At 37.3% G+C, this 23409-nt stretch overlaps 2 protein-coding genes across 5 annotated transcripts in view; both read right to left on the reverse strand.

Annotated features, from left to right (window-relative positions):
• The window catches only part of ext2 (exostosin glycosyltransferase 2), a 32496-nt gene extending 24444 nt beyond the window's left edge, over positions 1–8052 (reverse strand). The window contains exons 1-8 of the mRNA XM_058078011.2: positions 7923–8052; positions 6957–7299; positions 6652–6875; positions 6218–6307; positions 4337–4453; positions 2429–2624; positions 2184–2323; positions 2010–2103 (exon numbers count right to left, since the gene is read on the reverse strand). Of these exons, the coding sequence (XP_057933994.1) occupies positions 2010–2103; positions 2184–2323; positions 2429–2624; positions 4337–4453; positions 6218–6307; positions 6652–6875; positions 6957–7271 (1176 nt within the window). The 5' untranslated portion in view covers positions 7272–7299; positions 7923–8052. The remainder of the gene's footprint in view (positions 1–2009; positions 2104–2183; positions 2324–2428; positions 2625–4336; positions 4454–6217; positions 6308–6651; positions 6876–6956; positions 7300–7922) is intronic.
• Positions 8053–10198: 2146 nt separating this feature from the next.
• The window catches only part of dagla (diacylglycerol lipase, alpha), a 57668-nt gene continuing 44457 nt past the window's right edge, over positions 10199–23409 (reverse strand). For 2 of the 4 annotated variants that reach the window (XM_058077473.2, XM_078792947.1), the window contains 3 exons: positions 23147–23313; positions 21270–21287; positions 10199–15756 (listed from right to left, as the gene is read on the reverse strand). In XM_058077473.2, the coding sequence (XP_057933456.2) occupies positions 14748–15756; positions 21270–21287; positions 23147–23313 (1194 nt within the window). In that variant the 3' untranslated portion in view covers positions 10199–14747. The remainder of the gene's footprint in view (positions 15757–21269; positions 21288–23146; positions 23314–23409) is intronic. The other 2 variants (XM_058077474.2, XM_078792949.1) reach the window with 1 other exon arrangement.

Consider the following 23409-nt stretch of genomic DNA (forward strand, 5'->3'; position numbering starts at 1 on the left):
TTGCATGTTCTGTTCTAACCACTTGACCACCGTGCAGCCCATGACGGGAACAATAGTTCAAGTACCAACTGATATTGGTACTTGTTTGTATATTTCGGATTAGAGACCTGAGTTCGATTCCACCCTCGGCCATCTCTGTGTGGAGTTTGCATGTTCTGTTCTAACCACTCGGCTACCATGCAGCCCATGATGGGAACAATAGTTCAAGTACCAACTTATATTGGTACTTGTTTGTATATTTCGTATTAGAGACCCGAGTTCGATTTCACCCTCGGTCATCTCTGTGTGGAGTTTGCATGTTCTGTTCTAACCACTTGTCCACCGTGCAGCCCATGATGGGAACAATAGTTCAAGTACCAACTCATATTGGTACTTGTTTGTATATTTCGGATTAGAGACCCGAGTTCGATTCCACCCTCGGCCATCTCTGTGTGGAGTTTGCATGTTCTGTTCTAACCACTTCACCACCATGCAGCCCATGATGGGAACAATAGTTCAAGTACCAACTGATATTGGTACTTGTTTGTATATTTCGTATTAGAGACCCGAGTTCGATTCCACCCTCGGCCATCTCTGTGTGGAGTTTGCATGTTCTGTTCTAACCACTCGGCTACCATGCAGCCCATGATGGGAACAATAGTTCAAGTACCAACTGATATTGGTACTTGTTTGTATATTTCGTATTAGAGACCCGAGTTCGATTCCACCATTGGCCATCTGTGTGCAGTTTGCATGTTCTGTTGCATGTTCTGTTCTAACCACTTTTTTCCACCGTGCAGCCCATGATGGGAACAATAGTTCAAGTACCAACTCATATTGGTACTTGTTTGTATATTTTGTATTAGAGACCTGAGTTCGATTCCACCCTCGGCCATCTCTGTGTGGAGTTTGTATGTTCTGTTCTAACCACTTGACCACCGTGCAGCCCATGGTGGGAATAATAGTTCAAGTACCAACTCATATTGGTACTTGTTTGTATATTTCGGATTAAAGACCCGAGTTCGATTCCACCCTCGGTCATCTCTGTGTGGAGTTTGCATGTTCTGTTCTAACCACTTGTCCACCGTGCAGCCCATGATGGGAACAATAGTTCAAGTACCAACTCATATTGGTACTTGTTTGTATATTTCGGATTAGAGACCCGAGTTCGATTCCACCCTCGGCCATCTCTGTGTGGAGTTTGCATGTTCTGTTCTAACCACTTGACCACCGTGCAGCCCATGATGGGAACAATAGTTCAAGTACCAACTGATATTGGTACTTGTTTGTATATTTCGGATTAGAGACCCGAGTTCGATTCCACCCTCGGCCATCTCTGTGTGGAGTTTGCATGTTCTGTTCTAACCACTTGACCACCGTGCAGCCCATGATGGGAACAATAGTTCAAGTACCAACTCATATTGGTACTTGTTTGTATATTTTGTATTAGAGACCCAAGTTCGATTCCACCCTCAGCCATCTCTGTGTGGAGTTTGTATGTTCTGTTCTAACCACTTGACCACCGTGCAGCCCATGGTGGGAATAATAGTTCAAGTACCAACTGATATTGGTACTTGTTTGTATATTTCTTATTAGAGACCCGAGTTCAATTCCACCCTCGGTCATCTCTGTGTGGAGTTTGCATGTTCTGTTCTAACCACTTGACCACCGTGCAGCCCATGGTGGGAATAATAGTTCAAGTTTCCAACTTATATTGGTACTTGTTTGTATATTTCGTATTAGAGACCCGAGTTCGATTCCACCCTCGGCCATCTTTGTGTGGAGTTTGCATGTTCTGTTCTAACCACTCGACCACCGTGCAGCCCATGATGGGAACAATAGTTCAAGTTTCCAACTTATATTGGTACTTGTTTGTATATTTCGTATTAGAGACCCGAGTTCAATTCCACCCTCGGTCATCTCTGTGTGGAGTTTGCATGTTCTGTTCTAACCACTTGACCACCGTGCAGCCCATGATGGGAACAATAGTTCAAGTACCAACTGATATTGGTACTTGTTTTACTACGTACCTGTCGCTGCATCTCCTCCACTTGTCTGTGCGGAATACTCTTCAAGATGGTGTACATCTCGGAAAGCTTCTCCTCTGGAATAACCACAGATGCTCTGTGCAGGACAATGTGAGGAAAACAGCTTACTTACATACTAGCTAAACAACCATAAGAGGGTTACTGAATTAGACAGACCTTTTCCAGTCAAGAACCTCGGAGAAGGGAAGAATGTAGGAGTCCGCCAGGATGACCGGCACGCAGCCGGCTTGGAGAACATCACTGAGAGCGGCCTGACCCAAGCGTGCCCCCCTCAGGACCACACAAAAAGAGGATTCCTGCAGACACAGTCGGGAAGCAAAGACGGTTTTTTCCATCTTTCTTACTTATTATATTTTCATGTTTCGACGCCATCAACGCCATCAACGCCATCAACGCCTCACCTGCAGGATCTGCGGGTAGTCGTACACCTGACCCTTGCAGCAGCGCTTCCGAGCCGAGCCAGCTCCCTGGGAGAGGTTGCTGCACTTGTCCAGCAGGAGCAGCGCCTCACCGTTTTCTTCCTTCAAGCGTTCCAGTTCAGCCCGGTACTCTCGGTGAATGGCGGTTTGAGAGGACAGGATAAAGTAGCGGCGAGGCCTGGGGGAAGCGGAAAGGGCCATTGCAGGGGATTTTAAAGTCAAATATAGAGTCTTCCAATGATAACAAAATGACTGATACCGAGGTAAATGATAAACGTAAACAAGAGTTGTTTACGAGTTGTTTAAGCTGAACAAAAATCTTATTTTTAAAAAAGTCATAATATTATGACAAACAAAAGAAAATAAAGTTGCCATTTTTAGAAAATGTCTTAAAAGCTATCATGTTATGGGAATTAAGTCCTAATATTTTTTATTTTATTACTATTATTATTTAATTATATTTAGAAATAAAAATATTTAGAACTAAATCAAAAAAGCAAAAAAAAATTTTTTTTAATGCAATTTTACAAGAATAAATTGGAATATTAAGAAGAAAAAAATAGATACGTAATTGAGTTGAACAAAAATCTTATTTTTAAAAAGTCATAATATTATGACAAACAAAACAAAATAAAGTTGCCATTTTTAGAAAATGTCTTAAAAGCTATCATGTTATGGGAATGAAGTCCTAATATTTTTTTTTTATTATTATTATTATTATTTATTTAATTATATTTAGAAATAAAAACATATTTAGAACTAACTAAATCAAAAAGAGCAAAAAAAAATGCAATTTTACAAGAATAAACTTGGAATATTAAGAGGAAAAATAATAGACATGTAATCGAGTTGAACAAAAATCTTATTTTTAAAAAAGTCATAATATTATGACAAACAAAACAAAATAAAGTTGCCATTTTTAGAAAATGTCTTAAAACCTATCATGTTATGGGAATGAAGTCCTAATATTTTTTATTTTATTATTATTATTATTTATTTAATTATATTTAGAAATATAAATATTTAGAAAATCAAAAAGAGCAAAAAAAATGCAATTTTACAAGAATAAACTTGGAATATTATGAGGAAAAATAAAATATATGTATTTTATGTATATGTAAAGTTATATATGTAATGTGTATATGTATGATATGTAATTATATGATATCTTATATGAAATCTTATTTTTAAAAAGTCATAATATTATGACAAACAAAGGAAAATAATGTTGCCATTTTTAGAAAATGTCTTAAAAACTATCATGTTATGGGAATAAAGTCCTAATATCTTTTATTTTATTATTATTATTTTTTTATCTATTTATTTTATTATTATTATTAAATTATATTCAGAAATACAAATATTTAGAACTAACTAAACGAACTAAAAAGAGCAAAAAAAATAAAAATTTGCAATTTTACAAGAATAAACTTGGAATATTAAGAGGAAAAATAATAGACATGTAATCGAGTTGAACAAAAATCTTATTTTTAAAAAGTCATAATATTACAAAAGAAAATAAAGAAAACAAAAGAAAATAAAGTCTTAAAAGCATGTTGTGGGAATGAAGTCCTAATCTTTTTTATTTTATTATTATTATTATAATATTATATTTATTATATTTAGAAATAAAAATATTTAGAACTAACTAAATCATGACAAAGACTGAGGTGCAGTTTTTGTCTTGAGGTACTATATCACTTCTTTGGCATATCTACACGTGTTTCTTCACAAAATACCAAAGTGCCCCCCCCCCAAGGGAAAATGTTTGGACACCCCCCTGGTTTAAGCCCGAACAGATGTCTGTGATTTTTGATGCTCTTTAGTTTTTGTCCCGTCACGGAACAGAAGCATGGAAGTACCAGCAACGTGCGTGAAGGTTGAGCTCACCCCGGTTGTCTGTCAGGCAGCTCCACGTCCGCCGAGAGGGGGCTGTAAACTGGAATGCTGACATCATAACCCTGTCTGTAGGTCCAGGTCGAGAAACCGCCTCCTGCCAGCAGCGCTCTGAAAAAAAAAAAAAAAGCGCTAGGTTAGTGCATTGAAAAGACACCCAAACTAGCTAGCCATTCCCGCATAGTGACAGTATGAGTGATGATGTGTTTCTGCTATCCTGTTCAACTTAAAGACAAAATGGCAGCTGGTTCTGATCAGGACTCTCTGGATGAGCTCAGGAAATTCCTTACATCTGAATACATTGTTCAAGCGTCTCACATCAGCCATCAATTTGACTTGAATGAATAGGAAATCTATTTGTAGCCATTTGTAAATATATACTTCACCTTCTGGAAGTGATTTATTACACGCGCCGTTCCACTTAGGGCCCACGCATGAAGCGGCGACAATCAATCAATCATTCTTTAGCTTACCGGCCTTGAACCCTCACACTCCGTTATTGGAGCTCTATTTTTAAACACAACAGCCAACAGAGGACGCCGTTGGACCCGTGGCTACAGTTATTATTAGGAGGAGGCTGACGTCATTGCAGCAGTCCGATAAATAGGAAAACATTCATTTATCATATTGGTACGTGCTTATATGTTTTATAATGTATACCTCTGGAGTTTTAAGTTGCTGTGTGATGAATTTAGTGTTGTTCTAAGTAAGACAACACTGAGTCAGTCAGTCAGACTGTTATGTTGTTCCACTGTTATATATAATGAATTCCTGCTATTTCCAGTATTGTGTCTTGAAATAGGCCCACAGGACACTAGTTTGAGGCCCCCCGCCTTGATATGAAAGTTTAATGTTAGTGCGACCCGCGCAAGTTTGTAATGGATGCTGTATGGTATCATGTACCCAGAAAAAAACGTTTGATTAATGTTCATGTTAAAGGTTAAATAACTGTTAATAGTTATCCTCCCTATCCGTGTGGAAGTGGTAAGTTTTTGGCTATTTAAGTTTAAAAGGAAATAACTTGAAGGCTACCGTTTAGGTCGCTAGCTCTCTAGTTTGCGAGTTAGCATGTGTCTCAAGACCCTGCAGTTGCGCAATATGTTGTAAATCAGAGGTCTCAAACACGCGGCCCGCGGGCCAAATGTGGCCCGCAGGACCACTAGTTTGCGGCCCCCCGCCTTGATATAAAAGTTTAATGTTTGATATGGATGCTGTATGGTATCATGTACCCAGAAAAAATGATTACGTTTGATTAATGTTCATGTTAAAGGTTAAATAACTGTTAATAGTTATCCTCCCTATCCGTGTGGAAGTGGTAAGTTTTTGGCTATTTAAGTTTAAAAGGAAATAACTTGAAGGCTACCGTTTAGGTCGCTAGCTCTCTAGTTTGCGAGTTAGCATGTGTCTCAAGACCCTGCAGTTGCGCAATATGTTGTAAATAAAAAAAGTATAAATGTGACTATAGTCGTGTTTTGTCATGTCGACAGGGCTCTAATAATGCTTTGTTCATTTTAATCTGAAAAAAAAATTGTCTACCCACCAACTATATGTGGTTTCTTAAGTTTTTATTATTTGGTGTTTTATTATTATTATTATTATATTTATTTATAACTGATTTATTTTTTTATTCTTGATTTGTTTATTTATTTTTCATTTTATTTTGTGGAGAAAAATAAAAAACTAAGATATTTGAGAACAGTGGAATGTTTTATCAGAGCTTTTATTGTAGAAAATCGGAACCAAAGCAAAGTTGATTTATTTTTTAATAAATGCGTTGTTGTTTTTTTTGGAAAACTTGATGCGGCCCGCGTAAATTGAGTTTGAGACCCCTGGTCTAGAGTGATGACAAAGAAATCTTCACCGTGATGTATCTACCTGTCTCTGGGAACATCCAGGGCAGTGTTGTAGTCTGGGGGTCCGCCTGGCAACATGTTGAAAAGTAGGTGATTCATTCCTTTGTTCCACCTGAACAAAATGCACAACAGACCATTGATGCAATGACAGACATATCATAATAAATATTATAATAACGGTAATAATGGTTCCTCTTAAAAGCCAAAGCCGTGCCGCGGAGTTCTGGACTAAGTGTAAGCGGGAGAGAGAGAGAGAGAGAGACTTTTGGCTAATTCCAGAGTAAAGTGCATTACAGTAGTCCGGACTAAGGATTGACCGATACATCGGCCGGCCGATATTTGCGTTTTTTTTTCCCTTGTATCGGTATCAGCCGTTAAACTAATGAAATTAACAAATGAATAACACATAGTTCAGCAGTACTTGGAGACGACAACAACAACAACAACAACATTCACCTGGGTAGCATCGCTAGAGCTTGTGCAGTCTCTCTGATACGCAGAGAGTTCTGGTTGAGAACATCCGTCGACGGGATAAAAAGACAAGCCCTGTTGACGTCGTCGGTGTAGAAGTCACTATCCGATATGGCGCTGAGCAGGTCGTTGTATTCCCCCGACAGTCCCGTGCTGCTGATCGGAACCCCGAGTTCATCGACAAACCTCTGCAGCGGATAGATGTAAACCTACGCAAAAAAAAAAAAAAACACATCAACCACCACCGACAGATAAGAGTGAGTGTGAGCTGGTGTGGAAGTGGTTCTTACTTTAATTCGGTTCTTGGGATTGTAGCCGCATCTGTACACATCGAAACAAGTATGCATGCGACAGCTGAGGTCCCCTCTCTCGGGAATGGGACTGGTGACTGGGAGGCGCACCAGAGGAGCATCGTGAATGCTGCGCTTCTCCACGGTCCATTCGGCGGAGGATTCGATGGAGTGAGGCCAGAACTGGAACATACCGGTGGCGATGAGGCCAAGCAAGACCACGGAGAAGAGTGTGATGTAGTATATGCGGTGCTTGGTTTTCATCCGTGGGATGAGCGCTGGTCCACGGGAGCTGTATTTACCCGAGGCGTACATGTCTGCCTGCTTCCTGTCCACCCAGTCACTGTAAGGAGTCGACAGTAAGTTCCAAAAACAGCACTGAAACTTCTGGTTTTTGTGTGTTAAATTATTTGTGTCGCGGGCAAATATTAAACCAGCAGCGTGCTACAAATGGCCCCTGGGCTGCACTTTGGACACCCCTGACATTAGTGATGTGATAGCAATATATGTAATACACAACAACAGAAAAACAGAACAAAATCATGTGAAAATTGTATTTTAAGCAGTAAAAAATGAATTCAAGTAATTAGGAACTAGTATTTGAAACCTCAAATGACTTAAATTAAGTATCGAAAGTATCGGAAGTTATCGATATTTCAGTATCGATCTCCACATCACAACATTTTGAGAGAAAAAAAACACAGATTGATTGCAGAGATTTCCTGACATTCGCAAACATCTCAAACTAATACACTGCCAGCGTTGATATGACAAAAGTTGGAAAATTAAAATCATTACATACAAAAATGCCATGTGTGGTGCCATAGGAAATACCGAAATGTTATGGATTAAGCTAGCCTAGCAAACACAGCTAGCTACGTGAGCTAGCTTGTGAAAACGTTACAAATGATGGAATATAACAATAACTTCCAGCTTTCGTTTGCTGCCCTGGTATGTTTTACCTACCAAGACGTTTTCCAGGACCCAACGGGACACTCCGGTTTCAATTCATGGTAGCAGACGCATAGCTGAGATGCCACAACAGTCCAAACACCAGCTTTAGCCACCGGAAGTACTACCCGGATGTTGCTTTCGCTTCCCTGTCGTTTGTCGTAGGGGACGAATTTAATTTCATACGGTGTCTCCCTCTAGTGGCTAAAACTCCACATTTACCATTTTGTTCATGCAGCAGAAATTAGTTCCAAGGAGGACTAGATATATGTTTGTGAGATGTAGATACATAAAAGGTGCTAACACTGCTGTTGATGCGTTCATGTCAGAATAAAGATACGGAAGACTGTGTAGTGACGTCATAACAGGTTGTAGCTTGACATGATTTCACATGGGTTAAGTACGCTAAAAATGCTTAATTAAATAAATTTGTTACTCTGCTATTCAGACCGCGTTATGTTTTTTTTTACAGTAGCAAAAATGTATCAATCCAATTAGCATGCTCATTGAATTTTAATCAAGTGTAGTGCTTGGTTACCGGTACATAATTCACCCCGGAACGATCAATAGGGGAGTGGTTGCCACCCGGAGGGGTGGGCGCGTGGGCCAGGAGTTTTCCCCGCTTCTTCCTGTTGTGGTCACGTGGCAAAGAGTGAAAAGTTAATGTTTGTGAAGAAAATAAAGTTTTCTCCCAAATTCGACACTCCGCCTCAGACTCCAGTTCTTCGGCGCTTCACAAGCATTTATTTCCGGTACTAGCATGATAGCAGCTAGCATGTTGACATTATTATTATTAATAATAATACATTTTATTTGTATAGTACTTTTCAGCGTACTCAAAGACACTTTACAATGAAAAAAACAAAGTTGTGTAAAAAAAACAGGGTAGTAGACATTAAAATATAATATCCATACATTCATTCAGAGCTAAAATTACTGCTGTTTACAGTCATAACAGGTTGTAGCTTAACATGATGCACATGCCTTAATTACATTAAAAATGCTTAATTAAATAAATTTGTTACTTTGCTATTCATACCGCCTTATTTTTGACAATAAAAAAGCTAAATTGTTTTTTTTACGGTAGCAAAAAAAAGTTTATCACTTTGTATGCAGAGTCAAATTAGCATGCTAATTGAATTTCAATCAAGCATTTATTTCCGGTACTAGCATGTTAGCATGTTGACATTATTAATAATAATACATTTTACTTGTGTAGCGCTTTTCAGAGTACTCAAAGACACTTTACAGTTAAGCAAAAACAAAGTTGTGTAAAAAAAACAGAGTAGTAGACATTAAAATATAATATCCATACATTCATTCAGAGCTAAAAACAAGGCTACTAGCATGCTAAAATTAGCATATAAAATTTATTTGCTTTCTAACGTATAAACCTGCATGGACAGTGGTTTCATGTTAGCATTAATTACACAAAAAATGCTTAATTAAATAAATTTGTTACTTTGCTATTCATACCGCGTTATTTTTGACAATAAAAAGCTATTTTTTTTACAGCAGCAAAAGTTTATCACTTTGTATGCAGAGTCAAATTAGCATGCTAATTGAATTTCAATCAAGCATTTATTTTTGGTACTAGCATGCTAGCATGTTGACATTATTAATAATAATACATTTTATTTGTGTAGCGCTTTTCAGAATACTCAAAGACACTTTACAGTGAAGAAAAACAAAGTAGTAGACATTAAAATATAATATCCATACATTCATTCAGAGCTAAAAACAAGGCTACTAGCATGCTAAAATTAGCATATTAAATTTATTTGCTTTCTAACGTATAAACCTGCATGGACAGTGGTTTCATGTTAGCATTAATTACACTAAAAATGCTTAATTAAATAAATTTGTTACTTTGCTATTCATACCGCGTTATTTTTGACAATAAAAAAGCTATTTTTTTTACAGCAGCAAAAGTTTATCACTTTGTATGCAGAGTCAAATTAGCATGCTAATTGAATTTCAATCAAGAAAATAAACATCATTCAGAGCTAAAAACAAGGCTACTAGCATGCTAAAATTAGCATATTAAATTTATTTGCTTTCTAACGTATAAACCTGCATGAACAGTGGTTTCGTGTTAGGTGTTAGCATGTTAGATTTTTTTTCCCCCAGGAGTTACATTAGCACTTTTATCCACCATGCTCGACGTCAACATGCTAACAGTTAGCATGCTAATTACATCGTCAAATTTGTGAATTTCTCTTAAATGATGAATGAAGTATTTATCAATATTTGCTAAACGTGGAAAAAAAATACAAGCGAAATAGACAGCATAATTTTCATGGTTTGTAATTTATTCCATCACAGGCAAGTTTAATAAGGGTAGGGATCACATACATTCTCATTAGGGGACAGGAAAGGAAGGAAGGAAGCAAACCAGGTAAACATGGACACTACATATTTGGAAATATCCCTCTCATATTATAGACCAATTTGCAATTTAGCCCATAATTTAAATAAATAAATTTCATAAACTGAACTATTTCCCGTACTATAGTATATCAATACTGATATTTTAAATATAGAGATATGTTTCTTTTTTTTTTTTTTAATATAGTTATTCTCTACATATCGGAATCCATTATTTGTGTTAGACATTGCATAAATAATTACACACAGAGCATGGTGCTGTACACATACAGTGCTTAAGACTGGCTGCAAGCTAAACTACTGAACCAAAGTGTGTATGTTTTTTTTGTGTTTGTGTGTGTGTGTGTGTGTGTGAAAGACAGAAGCGGGATATTATCTGTGCGTTGTGTCAGTCTCGAAAAACTGGCAAAAAAAAAAAAAAGTAACAACTCCCGCTTCTTGACTCCAGGCTCATTGGCGACAAAAAAAGTCATTCTCCAGAATGTCTCACCACTTTGGAACATCAGTAAAAAAAAAAAAAAAAAAAAAAATGTCATGGCAGAATGTGTAATACTTCTCCGACATACACAATTCTTATACCGGGAACGTTTACAAAAATAAAAAAAAAATTCCAGAACAACTGGAAAAAAAAAACAATCTGCTGCAATAGCAATGAGAATAATAACAATACCATCAAATACAGCAATAGAAGTGAAAGCATTCATGGTAATAAATAATGCAATTCGTGATCCAACTGTTAACCCGCGGAAATATGGAAGATTGCGTATGGAATTGACACCGGCTTTATTTATCCACACCGTCCGACGAACGAGGCGAACCAGATTAAAGGGTAGCAAACACCTGACCTGTCCATCATATCTGAGAGCACCTTTGAGTACCAGAAGAAACACATCCGGCGACCGTATGGAGGATGCACGGTCGGGGGGTGGGGGGGTTCCACGTTTTGCATTAATTCCTTCGATATGATGATATTATCGTGGTTGTAAAACTCGACGCTGGGAGAGAAAGAGAAGGTTATTGCGGGCCAGAATGTTGACGGGGAAAGCCGTGGAGAGTCAAGCCGACGTCTTTCCTGTGGGTGGGTAACAGTCTACACGGGGGGGGGGACGAGTGTGGGGGGAAAAGGTGATAATAAACATAGCTTGTCGTGTTTAAATAAAGCAATCAACATATACAAAAAAAAAGTACATCCCAGGAATACATTTGGCAATATCACTGTCGTAAAATAATTTGGCAAAAGAGGCCGTCAATCCCAGGGCTGTGTCTCAACTCGTGCACTTTGCGTACTTACTCGTCGCATTTTGAGTGCATAAGTGTGCTCAAGTGTGCGAGTGCACGGGTGCTGATCAACTCAACGCGGCCCGAATGGTGAGCGAGTAGTGGCGGGAAAATGGCTGGTCACTTTGTAGGCGGAGTCCAATTAGCATGCTAATAGAATTTTAATCAATCACATGACTTGACTAGTTTCAGGTATTAAGTGTTTTAGTTTTTCGAGTTTTAAGTCGAGTATCTGAACACATCCTGCATTAGCCTCTGAGCGACAAATGTTTATCACTTTGTATACCGAGTCCAATTAGCATGCTAATAGAATTTTAATCAAGCATTTATGTCTGGTCACATGACTTGACTAGTTTCAGGTATTACTTTTTTTAGTTTTTCGAGTTTTAAGTCGAGTACCTGAACACATCCTGCCTCTCAGCGACAAATGTTTATCACTTTGTATACGGAGTCCAATTAGCATGCTAATAGAATTTTAATCAAGCATTTATGTCTGGTCACATGACTTGACTAGTTTCAGGTATTATTTTTTTAGTTTTTCGAGTTTTAAGTCGAGTATCTGAACACATCCTGCATTAGCCTCTGAGCGACAAATGTTTATCACTTTGTATACCGAGTCCAATTAGCATGCTAATAGAATTTTAATCAAGCATTTATGTCTGGTCACATGACTTGATTAGTTTCAGGTATTACGTTTTTTAGTTTTTCAAGTTTTAAGTCGAGTATCTGAACACATCCTGCCTCTCAGCGACAAATGTTCATCACTTTGTATGCAGAGTCCAATTAGCATGCTAATAGAATTTTAATCAAGCATTTATGTCTGGTCACATGACTTGACTAGTTTCAGGTATTACGTTTTATAGCTTTTCGAGTTTTTTTAAGTCGAGTATCTGAACACATCCTGCATTAGCCTCTGAGCGACAAATGTTTATCACTTTGTATACGGAGTCCAATTAGCATGCTAATAGAATTTTAATCAAGCATTTATGTCTGGTCACATGACTTGACTAGTTTCAGGTATTACTTTTTTTAGTTTTTCAAGTTTTAAGTCGAGTATCTGAACACATCCTGCCTCTCAGCGACAAATGTTCATCACTTTGTATGCAGAGTCCAATTAGCATGCTAATAGAATTTTAATCAAGCATTTATGTCTGGTCACATGACTTGACTAGTTTCAGGTATTACGTTTTATAGCCTTTCGAGTTTTTTAAGTCGAGTATCTGAACACATCCTGCATTGGCCTCTGAGCGACAAATGTTTATCACTTTGTATACCGAGTCCAATTAGCATGCTAATAGAATTTTAATCAAGCATTTATGTCTGGTCACATGACTTGACTAGCTTCAGGTATTACGTTTTATAGCTTTTTGAGTTTTTTTAAGTCGAGTATCTGAACATATCCTGCATTGGCCTATCATTTTGTATGCGGAGTCCAATTAGCATGCTAATTGAATTTTAATCAAGCATTTAATTTCCAGTGCCCTGTGATTGGCTGGCGACCAGTCCAGGGTATACCCTGCCTCTCGCCCGTAGACAGCTGGGATAGGCTCCAGCATCCCCAGCGACCCTCGTGAGGATAAGCGGTAGAAAAATAAATGAATTAATAAATTTATTTCCGCCACTAGCATGCTAACAGTTAGCATGTTGACATTACTAGCATGCTAAAATTACCATATTAGATTTATTTGCTTTTTTTTTTTAAGTATAAACCTGCGTACACAGTGGTTTTGTGTTAGGTGTTAGCATGTTAGCATGTTAACAGTTTTTTTTCCCCAGGTGTTACATTGACAAACATTGCCGGAGGAAGCCATTCTTGGATGTCTCCCCAACAAACTGGCTCAGGATGCCCCCATCGGACGGGACGCCTCCCTGGGGACGCGTTCAGGGCCTGTTTGACCGGGTACATGTTGGAGAGACTATGTATCCCAACTGGCCTGGGACCGCCTCGGGATCTGCTGGGAAGAGCTGGAAGATGGATAGTAATTCATTTACATCCAGGCTGGTCAGGAAGCCCGTCTTGGATATAAGACTGAAAGCTCGGTGCAAGAGCCAATCTATTGATCCCATTTGAGGAGGCGGCCGGTCCAGGCGGGAAAAACTGGCTCTGTCAAATGATTATTGTTCGAATACGATGGGAGTTTTTGCGTCCTTGTTAGCTTCCCTCGTCGTGAGTGAATAACGTCAGTTAAAAATGGACGGAGAGTGAAAGTTAGCGAAGGTAGCTCATGAGAAATCCAAATTAAATGACGATTTTCGGGGGGGGGGGGGTGGGGGGGTCAACTTTTATGACGACCAAATTGCTACCGAGACTGCATAGTCTACATCGGGAAGCGTACGATTTGAGACACAGCCCCCCCATAGAGTGTCTCTAAAAAAAAAAAATACAAAATAAATATCATGCATTATAAATAGAAACCAAAAAAGTTTAAAAAAAAAAAAAAAAACATCCATAAGCGTCTAATAACTTTTTTTTTTATCACAATCACTAAATGTTTAAGACACGTGACTTGAACCACACACACACACACAATCTCTTTTCTCAACACCTAACTCTAAATAAAGACCTGAGGAACATTGTGTCACGTCACAATGACTGACATATGTCCATCTTCACATTCCTGATTGAAGAGTATAAAAAAAAAAAAATTAACGAGAAAAAAAAAAAAAAATTATAATATTCCGAAGCTGCTGAGGGTGGCGGAAGTATTCGAGTACATCGAATTTCGAGATGCGCCTATGAAAAGTGTGTCTCCTTCTACAGTGTTTGAATCCCTGCTTGGAATAAGGTAACTAACTCTTGAACATAAGCCGAGACGACTCACGACTCACGACTCACGACTCGTTTGTTTTTGTGTCGCTACAGTTGTTGGTTTTTCCACCCCAAAAAAAAAGCAGCACAGCCCCCCCCCCCCCGGCATGCAGAGAGGTATTTTTTTTTTTTGCAGTCATTGCAATAGTGTGAAAATGCTATAAACATAATTCAAGTCAGGGGGGGGGCAGGGGGGGGGGGGGGCACCTGAAGAATGGGAATTTTTTTTTTTGAGTCTCTGATGAGTGACTACATTCCATTGCATGCATGTATTGTGATATGTTTTTAAATCCGGAAATGGGGGTGGGGGGGGGGAGATGGGGTGGGGGTGGGGGGGCTGCAGCTCTTCATTGCGGGGTCGCTTACTACACCATGGAGGACAGAGTGTTCTCCTCGGGACAGTGGATGGGGGTGGATGTTCGTAGCGAGTGCATGGCGGGTGGGACCCCCTCCCCGGGTGAAAGGTCATTGAGTTCTTCGGACGACGAAAGCGGGAACGAAGGTGACAAGGAGATACCGGAGGAAGGATCCGCCGATCCGGCAAAAGTGCGTGGAGGCTTCGGGACCAGGTTGGGTTCCAACGTGGCCCTGGCAAGAAGTTTATCATCCGGTCCGTCGGGTAAAGACTCGACATGGCCGCCGAGGGAACCCCGTCCCGACTCGGATTCCCCGTCGGAGAGATCCAACGGCGGTGAGCTGCTTCCGTCTAACCGGAATAGAGAATCCAAGTACTGGGCGAATTCCAGCACCGTTCGGCTGGGGTTTCCGTTGGATAATTGCGGCGGAGGAGGAGAAGAAGAAGTAACTTTTCCGGTTTCTGTGCAGAATTCCCACTGATCCTTGTCTTTTGACGCAATCTGCGGACTCAGCGGAGCGTCGGGAGTGCTACCCGGACTGTAGATTCCAGGCATCTGTTCCACATCGAGAGCGATTCTGGGATAGGTGTTCTGAGCGGAATAGCGAGGCGTGGCTGGGGACAACTGCATGGTGTATTCCGGTTTGGAAGCAGGTTCTAACGGCGTAAAGAACGGGCTGATTTCTCCCAAGTGTTCCGGTGTGGCCGTGCAGAGACAGTCGGCGGCGAGAAGTTCGGTACGAGAACTGAGAGACGGGTTCTCTTCCGGAATGGTGGCATCCAAAGGAAACGGGAGGCTACTGAGCATCGGGGAACCTTTAAGAGCGGCGGAAGAGCGACGGGAATCCAGACTGTAGACCGATTCGGCGTCTGATAAGCTTTCCATGACGGCCAGTGGAGCTTTGCGGTCTCTAAGTTCTACGGTTAGGCGTTCTCGCGCTCCACGCAACACTACGGGGACCGGAGGAGGAGGACACTCGGAGAAACCATCCAGAGAGATTTCTGACTGGGCGCAGGAACTACAGGAGAAGGAGGAGAAAGGAGAGTAGTGACAGGGGAGTGGGATGGTCATGAAGAAGATATCTACTGTACCGGGGGGGTTGGGGGGGGGGGTGGACAGGAATTAAACATATGGACAAAAGACCTGGGACGCATCCACCGCTCAATCCGGGATGAGACCAGCTTTCCATGGATATAAACGTTTATGTTCAAGGTCACAGAGACATTATTTTAGAGCTTATATAACGTAAATAACCATATGAAACTGCTAATGCTAATCGTGAATTTTTAATGTAAATTAGCATGGAGCTAGCGTGTTTGCTTAAATGCATTCATGATAATGTCACATCGAAATTATTTTGTAATTTAAGCAACTGAAATCACCATATCAAATCGCTAATGCTAATCGCTAACGAGTGGATGGGATTTTCAATGTAAATTAGCATTGAGCTAGCGTATTTGCTTAAATGCATTTCATTTATGTTAAACAGCACAAACACAATTATTTTGAGACTTATGTAACTTAAATCACCGTCACAAATCGCTAATGCTAATTGCGAAGGAAATGGGATTTTCAATGTAAATTAGCATTGTGCTAGCGTATTTGCTTAAATGCATTCATGATGAACATCACAAAAAAAAATATTTTGTATATTTATGTAACTTAAATCACCATATCAAATTGCTAATGCTAATCGCAAACGAGTAGATTGGATTTTTCATGTAAATTAGCATCGAGCTAGCATATTTGCTTAAATGCATTCATGATGAACATCACAAAAAAAATTATTTTGTATATTTATGTAACTTAAATCACCATATGAAATTGCTAATGCTAATCGCAAACGAGTGGATGGGATTTTCAATGTAAATTAGCATTGAGCTAGCGTGTTTGCTTAAATGCATTCATGATAATGTCACATCGAAATTATTTTGTAATTTAAGCAACTGAAATCACCATATCAAATCGCTAATGCTAATCGCTAACGAGTAGATGGGATTTTCAATGTAAATTAGCATTGAGCTAGCGTATTTGCTTAAATGCATTTCATTTATGTTAAACAGCACAAACACAATTATTTTGAGAATTATGTAACTTAAATCACCGTCACGAATCGCTAATGCTAATTGCGAAGGAAATGGGATTTTCAATGTAAATTAGCATTGTGCTAGCGTATTTGCTTAAATGCATTCATGATGAACATCACAAAAAAAAATTATTTTGTATATTTATGTAACTTAAATCACCATATCAAATTGCTAATGCTAATCGCAAACGAGTAGATTGGATTTTTAATGTAAATTAGCATTGAGCTAGCGTATTTGCTTAAATGCATTCATGATAATGTCACATAGAAATTATTTTGTCATTTATACAACTGAAATCACCATATCAAATTGCTAATGCTAATCGCTAACGAGATGGGATTTTCAAGGTAAATTAGCATTGTGCTAGCATATGTGTTTAAATGCATTTCATTGATGTTAAACATCATAAAGAAATTATTTTCTAACTTATGTAACTTAAATCAGCGCACTAGAATGCAAATGCTAATCGTGAGCGAGCGGATGGGATTTTCAATGTAAATTAGCATCGAGCTAGTGCATTGGTTTGAATGCATTTATGATGAATGTCACATAGAAATTATTTTGTCATTTATGCAACCGAAATCACCATAACAAATTGCTAATGCTAATCGCAAACGAGATGGGATTTTCAGTGTAAATTAGCATTGTGTTAGCATATGTGTTTAAATAACTTAACCCACCATCACAAATCGCTAATGCTAACCGTGAGCTAATGCTAACCGTGATAATGTCAGATAGAAATTATTTTGCAATTTAAGCAACTAAAATCACCATATCAAATTGCTAATGCTAATCGCGAACGAGATGGGATTTTTAATGTAATTTAGCATTGAGCTAGCGTATTTGCTTAAATGCATTTCATTTATGTTAAACATCATAAAAAAATTATTTTCTAACTTATGTAACTTAAATCACCGCACTAGAATGCAAATGCTAATCGTGAGCGAGCGGATGGGATTTTCAATGTAAATTAGCATCGAGCTAGCGCATTGGTTTGAATGCATTTATGATGAATGTCACATAGAAATTATTTTGTCATTTATGCAACCGAAATCACCATAACAAATTGCTAATGCTAATCGCAAACGAGATGGGATTTTCAATGTAAATTAGCATTGTGTTAGCATATGTGTTTAAATAACTTAACCCACCATCACAAATCGCTAATGCTAACCGTGAGCTAATGCTAGCCGTGATAATGTCAGATAGAAATTATTTTGCAATTTAAGCAACTAAAATCACCATATCAAATTGCTAATGCTAATCGCGAACGAGATGGGATTTTTAATGTAATTTAGCATTGAGCTAGCGTATTTGCTTAAATGCATTTCATTTATGTTAAACATCATAAAAAAATTATTTTCTAACTTATGTAACTTAAATCACAGCACTAGAGTGCAAATGCTAATCGTGAGCGAGCGGATGGGATTTTCAATGTAAATTAGCATCGAGCTAGCGCATTGGTTTGAATGCATTTATGATGAATGTCACATAGAAATTATTTTGTCATTTATGCAACCGAAATCACCATAACAAATTGCTAATGCTAATCGCAAACGAGATGGGATTTTCAATGTAAATTAGCATTGTGTTAGCATATGTGTTTAAATAACTTAACCCACCATCACAAATCGCTAATGCTAACCGTGAGCGAGTGGATGGGATTTTCAATGTAAATTAGCATTGTGCTAGCATATGTGTTTAAATGCATTTCATTGATGTTAAACATCATAAAGAAATTATTTTCTAACTTATGTAACTTAAATCACCGCACTAGAATGCAAATGCTAATCGTGAGCGAGCGGATGGGATTTTCAATGTAAATTAGCATCGAGCTAGCGCATTGGTTTGAATGCATTAATGATGAATGTCACATAGAAATTATTTTGTCATTTATGCAACCGAAATCACCATAACAAATTGCTAATGCTAATCGCAAACGAGATGGGATTTTCAGTGTAAATTAGCATTGTGCTAGCATATGTGTTTAAATAACTTAACCCACCATCACAAATCACTAATGCTAACCGTGAGCTAATGCTAACCATGATAATGTCAGATAGAAATTATTTTGCAATTTAAGCAACTAAAATCACCATATCAAATTGCTAATGCTAATCGCGAACGAGATGGGATTTTTAATGTAATTTAGCATTGAGCTAGCGTATTTGCTTAAATGCATTTCATTTATGTTAAACATCATAAAAAAATTATTTTCTAACTTATGTAACTTAAATCACCACACTAGAATGCAAATGCTAATCGTGAGCGAGCGGATGGGATTTTCAATGTAAATTAGCATCGAGCTAGCGCATTGGTTTGAATGCATTTATGATGAATGTCACATAGAAATTATTTTGTCATTTATGCAACTGAAATCACCATAACAAATTGCTAATGCTAATCGCAAACGAGATGGGATTTTCAGTGTAAATTAGCATTGTGCTAGCATATGTGTTTAAATACTTTAACCCACCATCACAAATCGCTAATGCTAACCGTGAGCGAGTGGATGGGATTTTCAATGTAAATTAGCATTGTGCTAGCATATGTGTTTAAATGCATTTCATTGATGTTAAACATCATAAAGAAATTATTTTCTAACTTATGTAACTTAAATCACCGCACTAGAATGCAAATGCTAATCGTGAGCGAGCGGATGGGATTTTCAATGTAAATTAGCATCGAGCTAGCGCATTGGTTTGAATGCATTTATGATGAATGTCACATAGAAATTATTTTGTCATTTATGCAACCGAAATCACCATAACAAATTGCTAATGCTAATCGCAAACGAGATGGGATTTTCAGTGTAAATTAGCATTGTGCTAGCATATGTGTTTAAATAACTTAACCCACCATCACAAATCGCTAATGCTAACCGTGAGCTAATGCTAACCGTGATAATGTCAGATAGAAATTATTTTGCAATTTAAGCAACTAAAATCACCATATCAAATTGCTAATGCTAATCGCGAACGAGATGGGATTTTTAATGTAAATTAGCATTGAGCTAGCGTATTTGCTTAAATGCATTTCATTTATGTTAAACATCATAAAAAAATTATTTTCTAACTTATGTAACTTATATCACCGCACTAGAATGCAAATGCTAATCGTGAGCGAGCGGATGGGATTTTCAATGTAAATTAGCATCGAGCTAGCGCATTGGTTTGAATGCATTTATGATGAATGTCACATAGAAATTATTTTGTCATTTATGCAACCGAAATCACCATAACAAATTGCTAATGCTAATCGCAAACGAGATGGGATTTTCAATGTAAATTAGCATTGTGTTAGCATATGTGTTTAAATAACTTAACCCACCATCACAAATCGCTAATGCTAACCGTGAGCTAATGCTAACCGTGATAATGTCAGATAGAAATTATTTTGCAATTTAAGCAACTAAAATCACCATATCAAATTGCTAATGCTAATCGCGAACGAGATGGGATTTTTAATGTAATTTAGCATTGAGCTAGCGTATTTGCTTAAATGCATTTCATTTATGTTAAACATCATAAAAAAATTATTTTCTAACTTATGTAACTTAAATCACCGCACTAGAATGCAAATGCTAATCGTGAGCGAGCGGATGGGATTTTCAATGTAAATTAGCATCGAGCTAGCGCATTGGTTTGAATGCATTTATGATGAATGTCACATAGAAATTATTTTGTCATTTATGCAACCGAAATCACCATAACAAATTGCTAATGCTAATCGCAAACGAGATGGGATTTTCAATGTAAATTAGCATTGTGTTAGCATATGTGTTTAAATAACTTAACCCACCATCACAAATCGCTAATGCTAACCGTGAGCGAGTGGATGGGATTTTCAATGTAAATTAGCATTGTGCTAGCATATGTGTTTAAATAACTTAACCCACCATCACAAATCGCTAATGCTAACCGTGAGCGAGTGGATGGGATTTTCAATGTAAATTAGCATTGAGCTAGCGTATTTGCTTAAATGCATTTCACTGATGTTAAACATCACAAAGAAATTATTTTCTAACTTATGTAACTTAAATCACCGCACTAGAATGCAAAATGCTAATCGTGAGCGAGCGGATGGGATTTTCAATGTAAATTAGCATCGAGCTAGCGCATTGGTTTGAATGCATTTATTAGAGAACTGAATTTGCGTTGAACATGCGTCCAAAACTTTTGTCCATATGGGTGCAGTGACTATTGATTCAGTAAACACCAGAGACAGGGGGGTTTGGGGGGGGGGGGGTTAGGAGGCGGGACATCAGAAGTCCAATCCCGGTGCAGGAAACATAGCATCTCTATCAGAACATAGACTTTGGACAGGGACTAAAAACGTAGAGGGAAGTCTATACTACCGTACGTTGCAACTGCTCTGTGGCGTGCATGCGTGCATGAGAGAGGGGTGCACATGACGACAAGTTAGTGATGGCATGCTTTCTTACCGTGATAATGTTTTTTGGCTTTTTTTGTTTTGTTTTGTTAAACAAACATAACAGACAGAAATTACAAAAAAAAGTTTGAGAAAACAAAAAGATAAGACGTTAGAAGCAGTGGTTATGTGGATGTCAGAAAGACTTCACCCATTTCCACTTTATTGCTAAAAATATATTTCACATGCATTATTTTTTTAACTAGAGGCTTTTGGGATATATATATATATATTTTTTTTTTTTTAAATATTTTTTTTAATACACTTTTTTTTTCAATTCAGAAAAAATCTGCACAAGGCTGCATGTGTACAGGTATACAATGGTGTGAAAACAACCCTGATTTTTTTTAATGTTTTGCTTATTTGTCACACTTAAATGTTTCAGATCATCAAATTTATTATAAATATTTATTTATTATAAAATATTAATTATTATTTATTTAATTTTATATTAATTTTACGATCAATTAATATCATGTTTTGCTTATTTGTCACACTTAAATGTTTCAGATCATCAAATTTATTAAAATATGTGTTATTATATATTATATAAATATGAATTATTTATTTATAAAATATGTATTTTTTTTATTAATTATTATTATAATTATTATTTATTTAATTTGATATTAATTTTACTGTCGATTATATGATGTTTTGCTTATTTGTCGCACTTAAATGTTTCAGATCATCAAATTTCTTATATTTATGTATTTATAAAAATATTTATTATTATTATTAGTTGTTATTAGAATTACTAAATTTTATATTAATTTTACTATCAATTAATATCATGTTTTGCTTATTTGTCACACTTAAATGTTTCAGATCATCAATTTTTAAAAAATATTTATTTTTATATATTATATAAATATGTATTATTTATTTATAAAAATATTTATTTTATTAATTATTATTATAATTATTATTTATTTAATTTGACATTAATTTTACTATCAATTAATATCATGTTTTACTTATTTGTCACACTTAAATGTTTCAGATCATCAAATGTATTAAAAATATGTATTATATAGTATGTAAATATTTATTTATAAAATATTTATTATTATTGATTATTATAATTATTATTTATTTAACTTGATATTAATTTTACTATCAATTAATATCATGTTTTACTTATTTGTCACACTTTGTTTCAGATCGTCAAATGTATATTTTTTTATTATATATAAAAATATGTATTTATTTATAAAATATGTATGTATTATGAATTATTATAATTATTATTTATTTAATTTTATATTTTAATATTTATTCATGTAATTTAATTTCTAAAAAAAATAGTATTACTACAGGAGAAAAGGTTTTTTAGAAAAGGTTCTAAAACATTTCTAACGCTTTAGGACTCCAGCAACCCACAGTGAGAGCCATTATCTACAAATGGCGAAAACATGGAACAAGTGGTGAACCTTCCCAGGAGTTAGCCGGTCAACCAAAAATGACCCCAAGAGTGCAGCGACGACTCATCCGACAGGTCACAAAAGACCCCACAACAACAACCAAAGAAGTGCAGGAGGCCTCACTTGCCTCAGTTAAGGCCCGGCCGGGTTCATGACTCAAAGAGCATTTGAATGGGTGTGTGTCCCATTACAGTAAAATATGGTGGTGGTAGTGTAATGGTCTAGGGCTGGTTTGTGATAAATGGAAGCGTTTTGTGTTCAGTTGTGTTGTCACTGACTAATATTTACATTTGTTACATTATCTGAAACATTTAAGTGTGCCAAAAAGGAATCAAACATGTTTTCACACCATTGTATTTGTCACCAAGGTTGGCTTATATTCATTTATTTAGCATATTTATCCATATTTTATATTTATTACTACTCAGCATAAACCATAGGTGTTATTAATAAGGTAAATACTGACCGAACACTGCTGTTCCTGCGATGGTGGGCCGCGGGCGTCGGCTGCTGGACCGTGTTGGAGGCGGCCATGAACACGCTCTCAGGGTTCAAGTCCACCTCCGTCGGGCTCACCATGATCTTGGCTGCTGACAGCAACGCCGTCTTTCCTTTGTTGTAGTTCTCGAGCACCTGACGCAAAACAAAAGCACAAAAAACATGATTCGGAGTACGGCATGTTTAAGATCAGTACATTCAGGAACCTTGGTTAGCATCATAAAAAACATG

This window comes from Doryrhamphus excisus, linkage group LG1, assembly GCF_037039965.1.
Source record: "Doryrhamphus excisus strain RoL-2023G ecotype Guam linkage group LG1, RoL_Dexc_Guam_v1.1, whole genome shotgun sequence".
In the NCBI taxonomy this organism is placed as follows: domain Eukaryota; kingdom Metazoa; phylum Chordata; class Actinopteri; order Syngnathiformes; family Syngnathidae; genus Doryrhamphus; species Doryrhamphus excisus.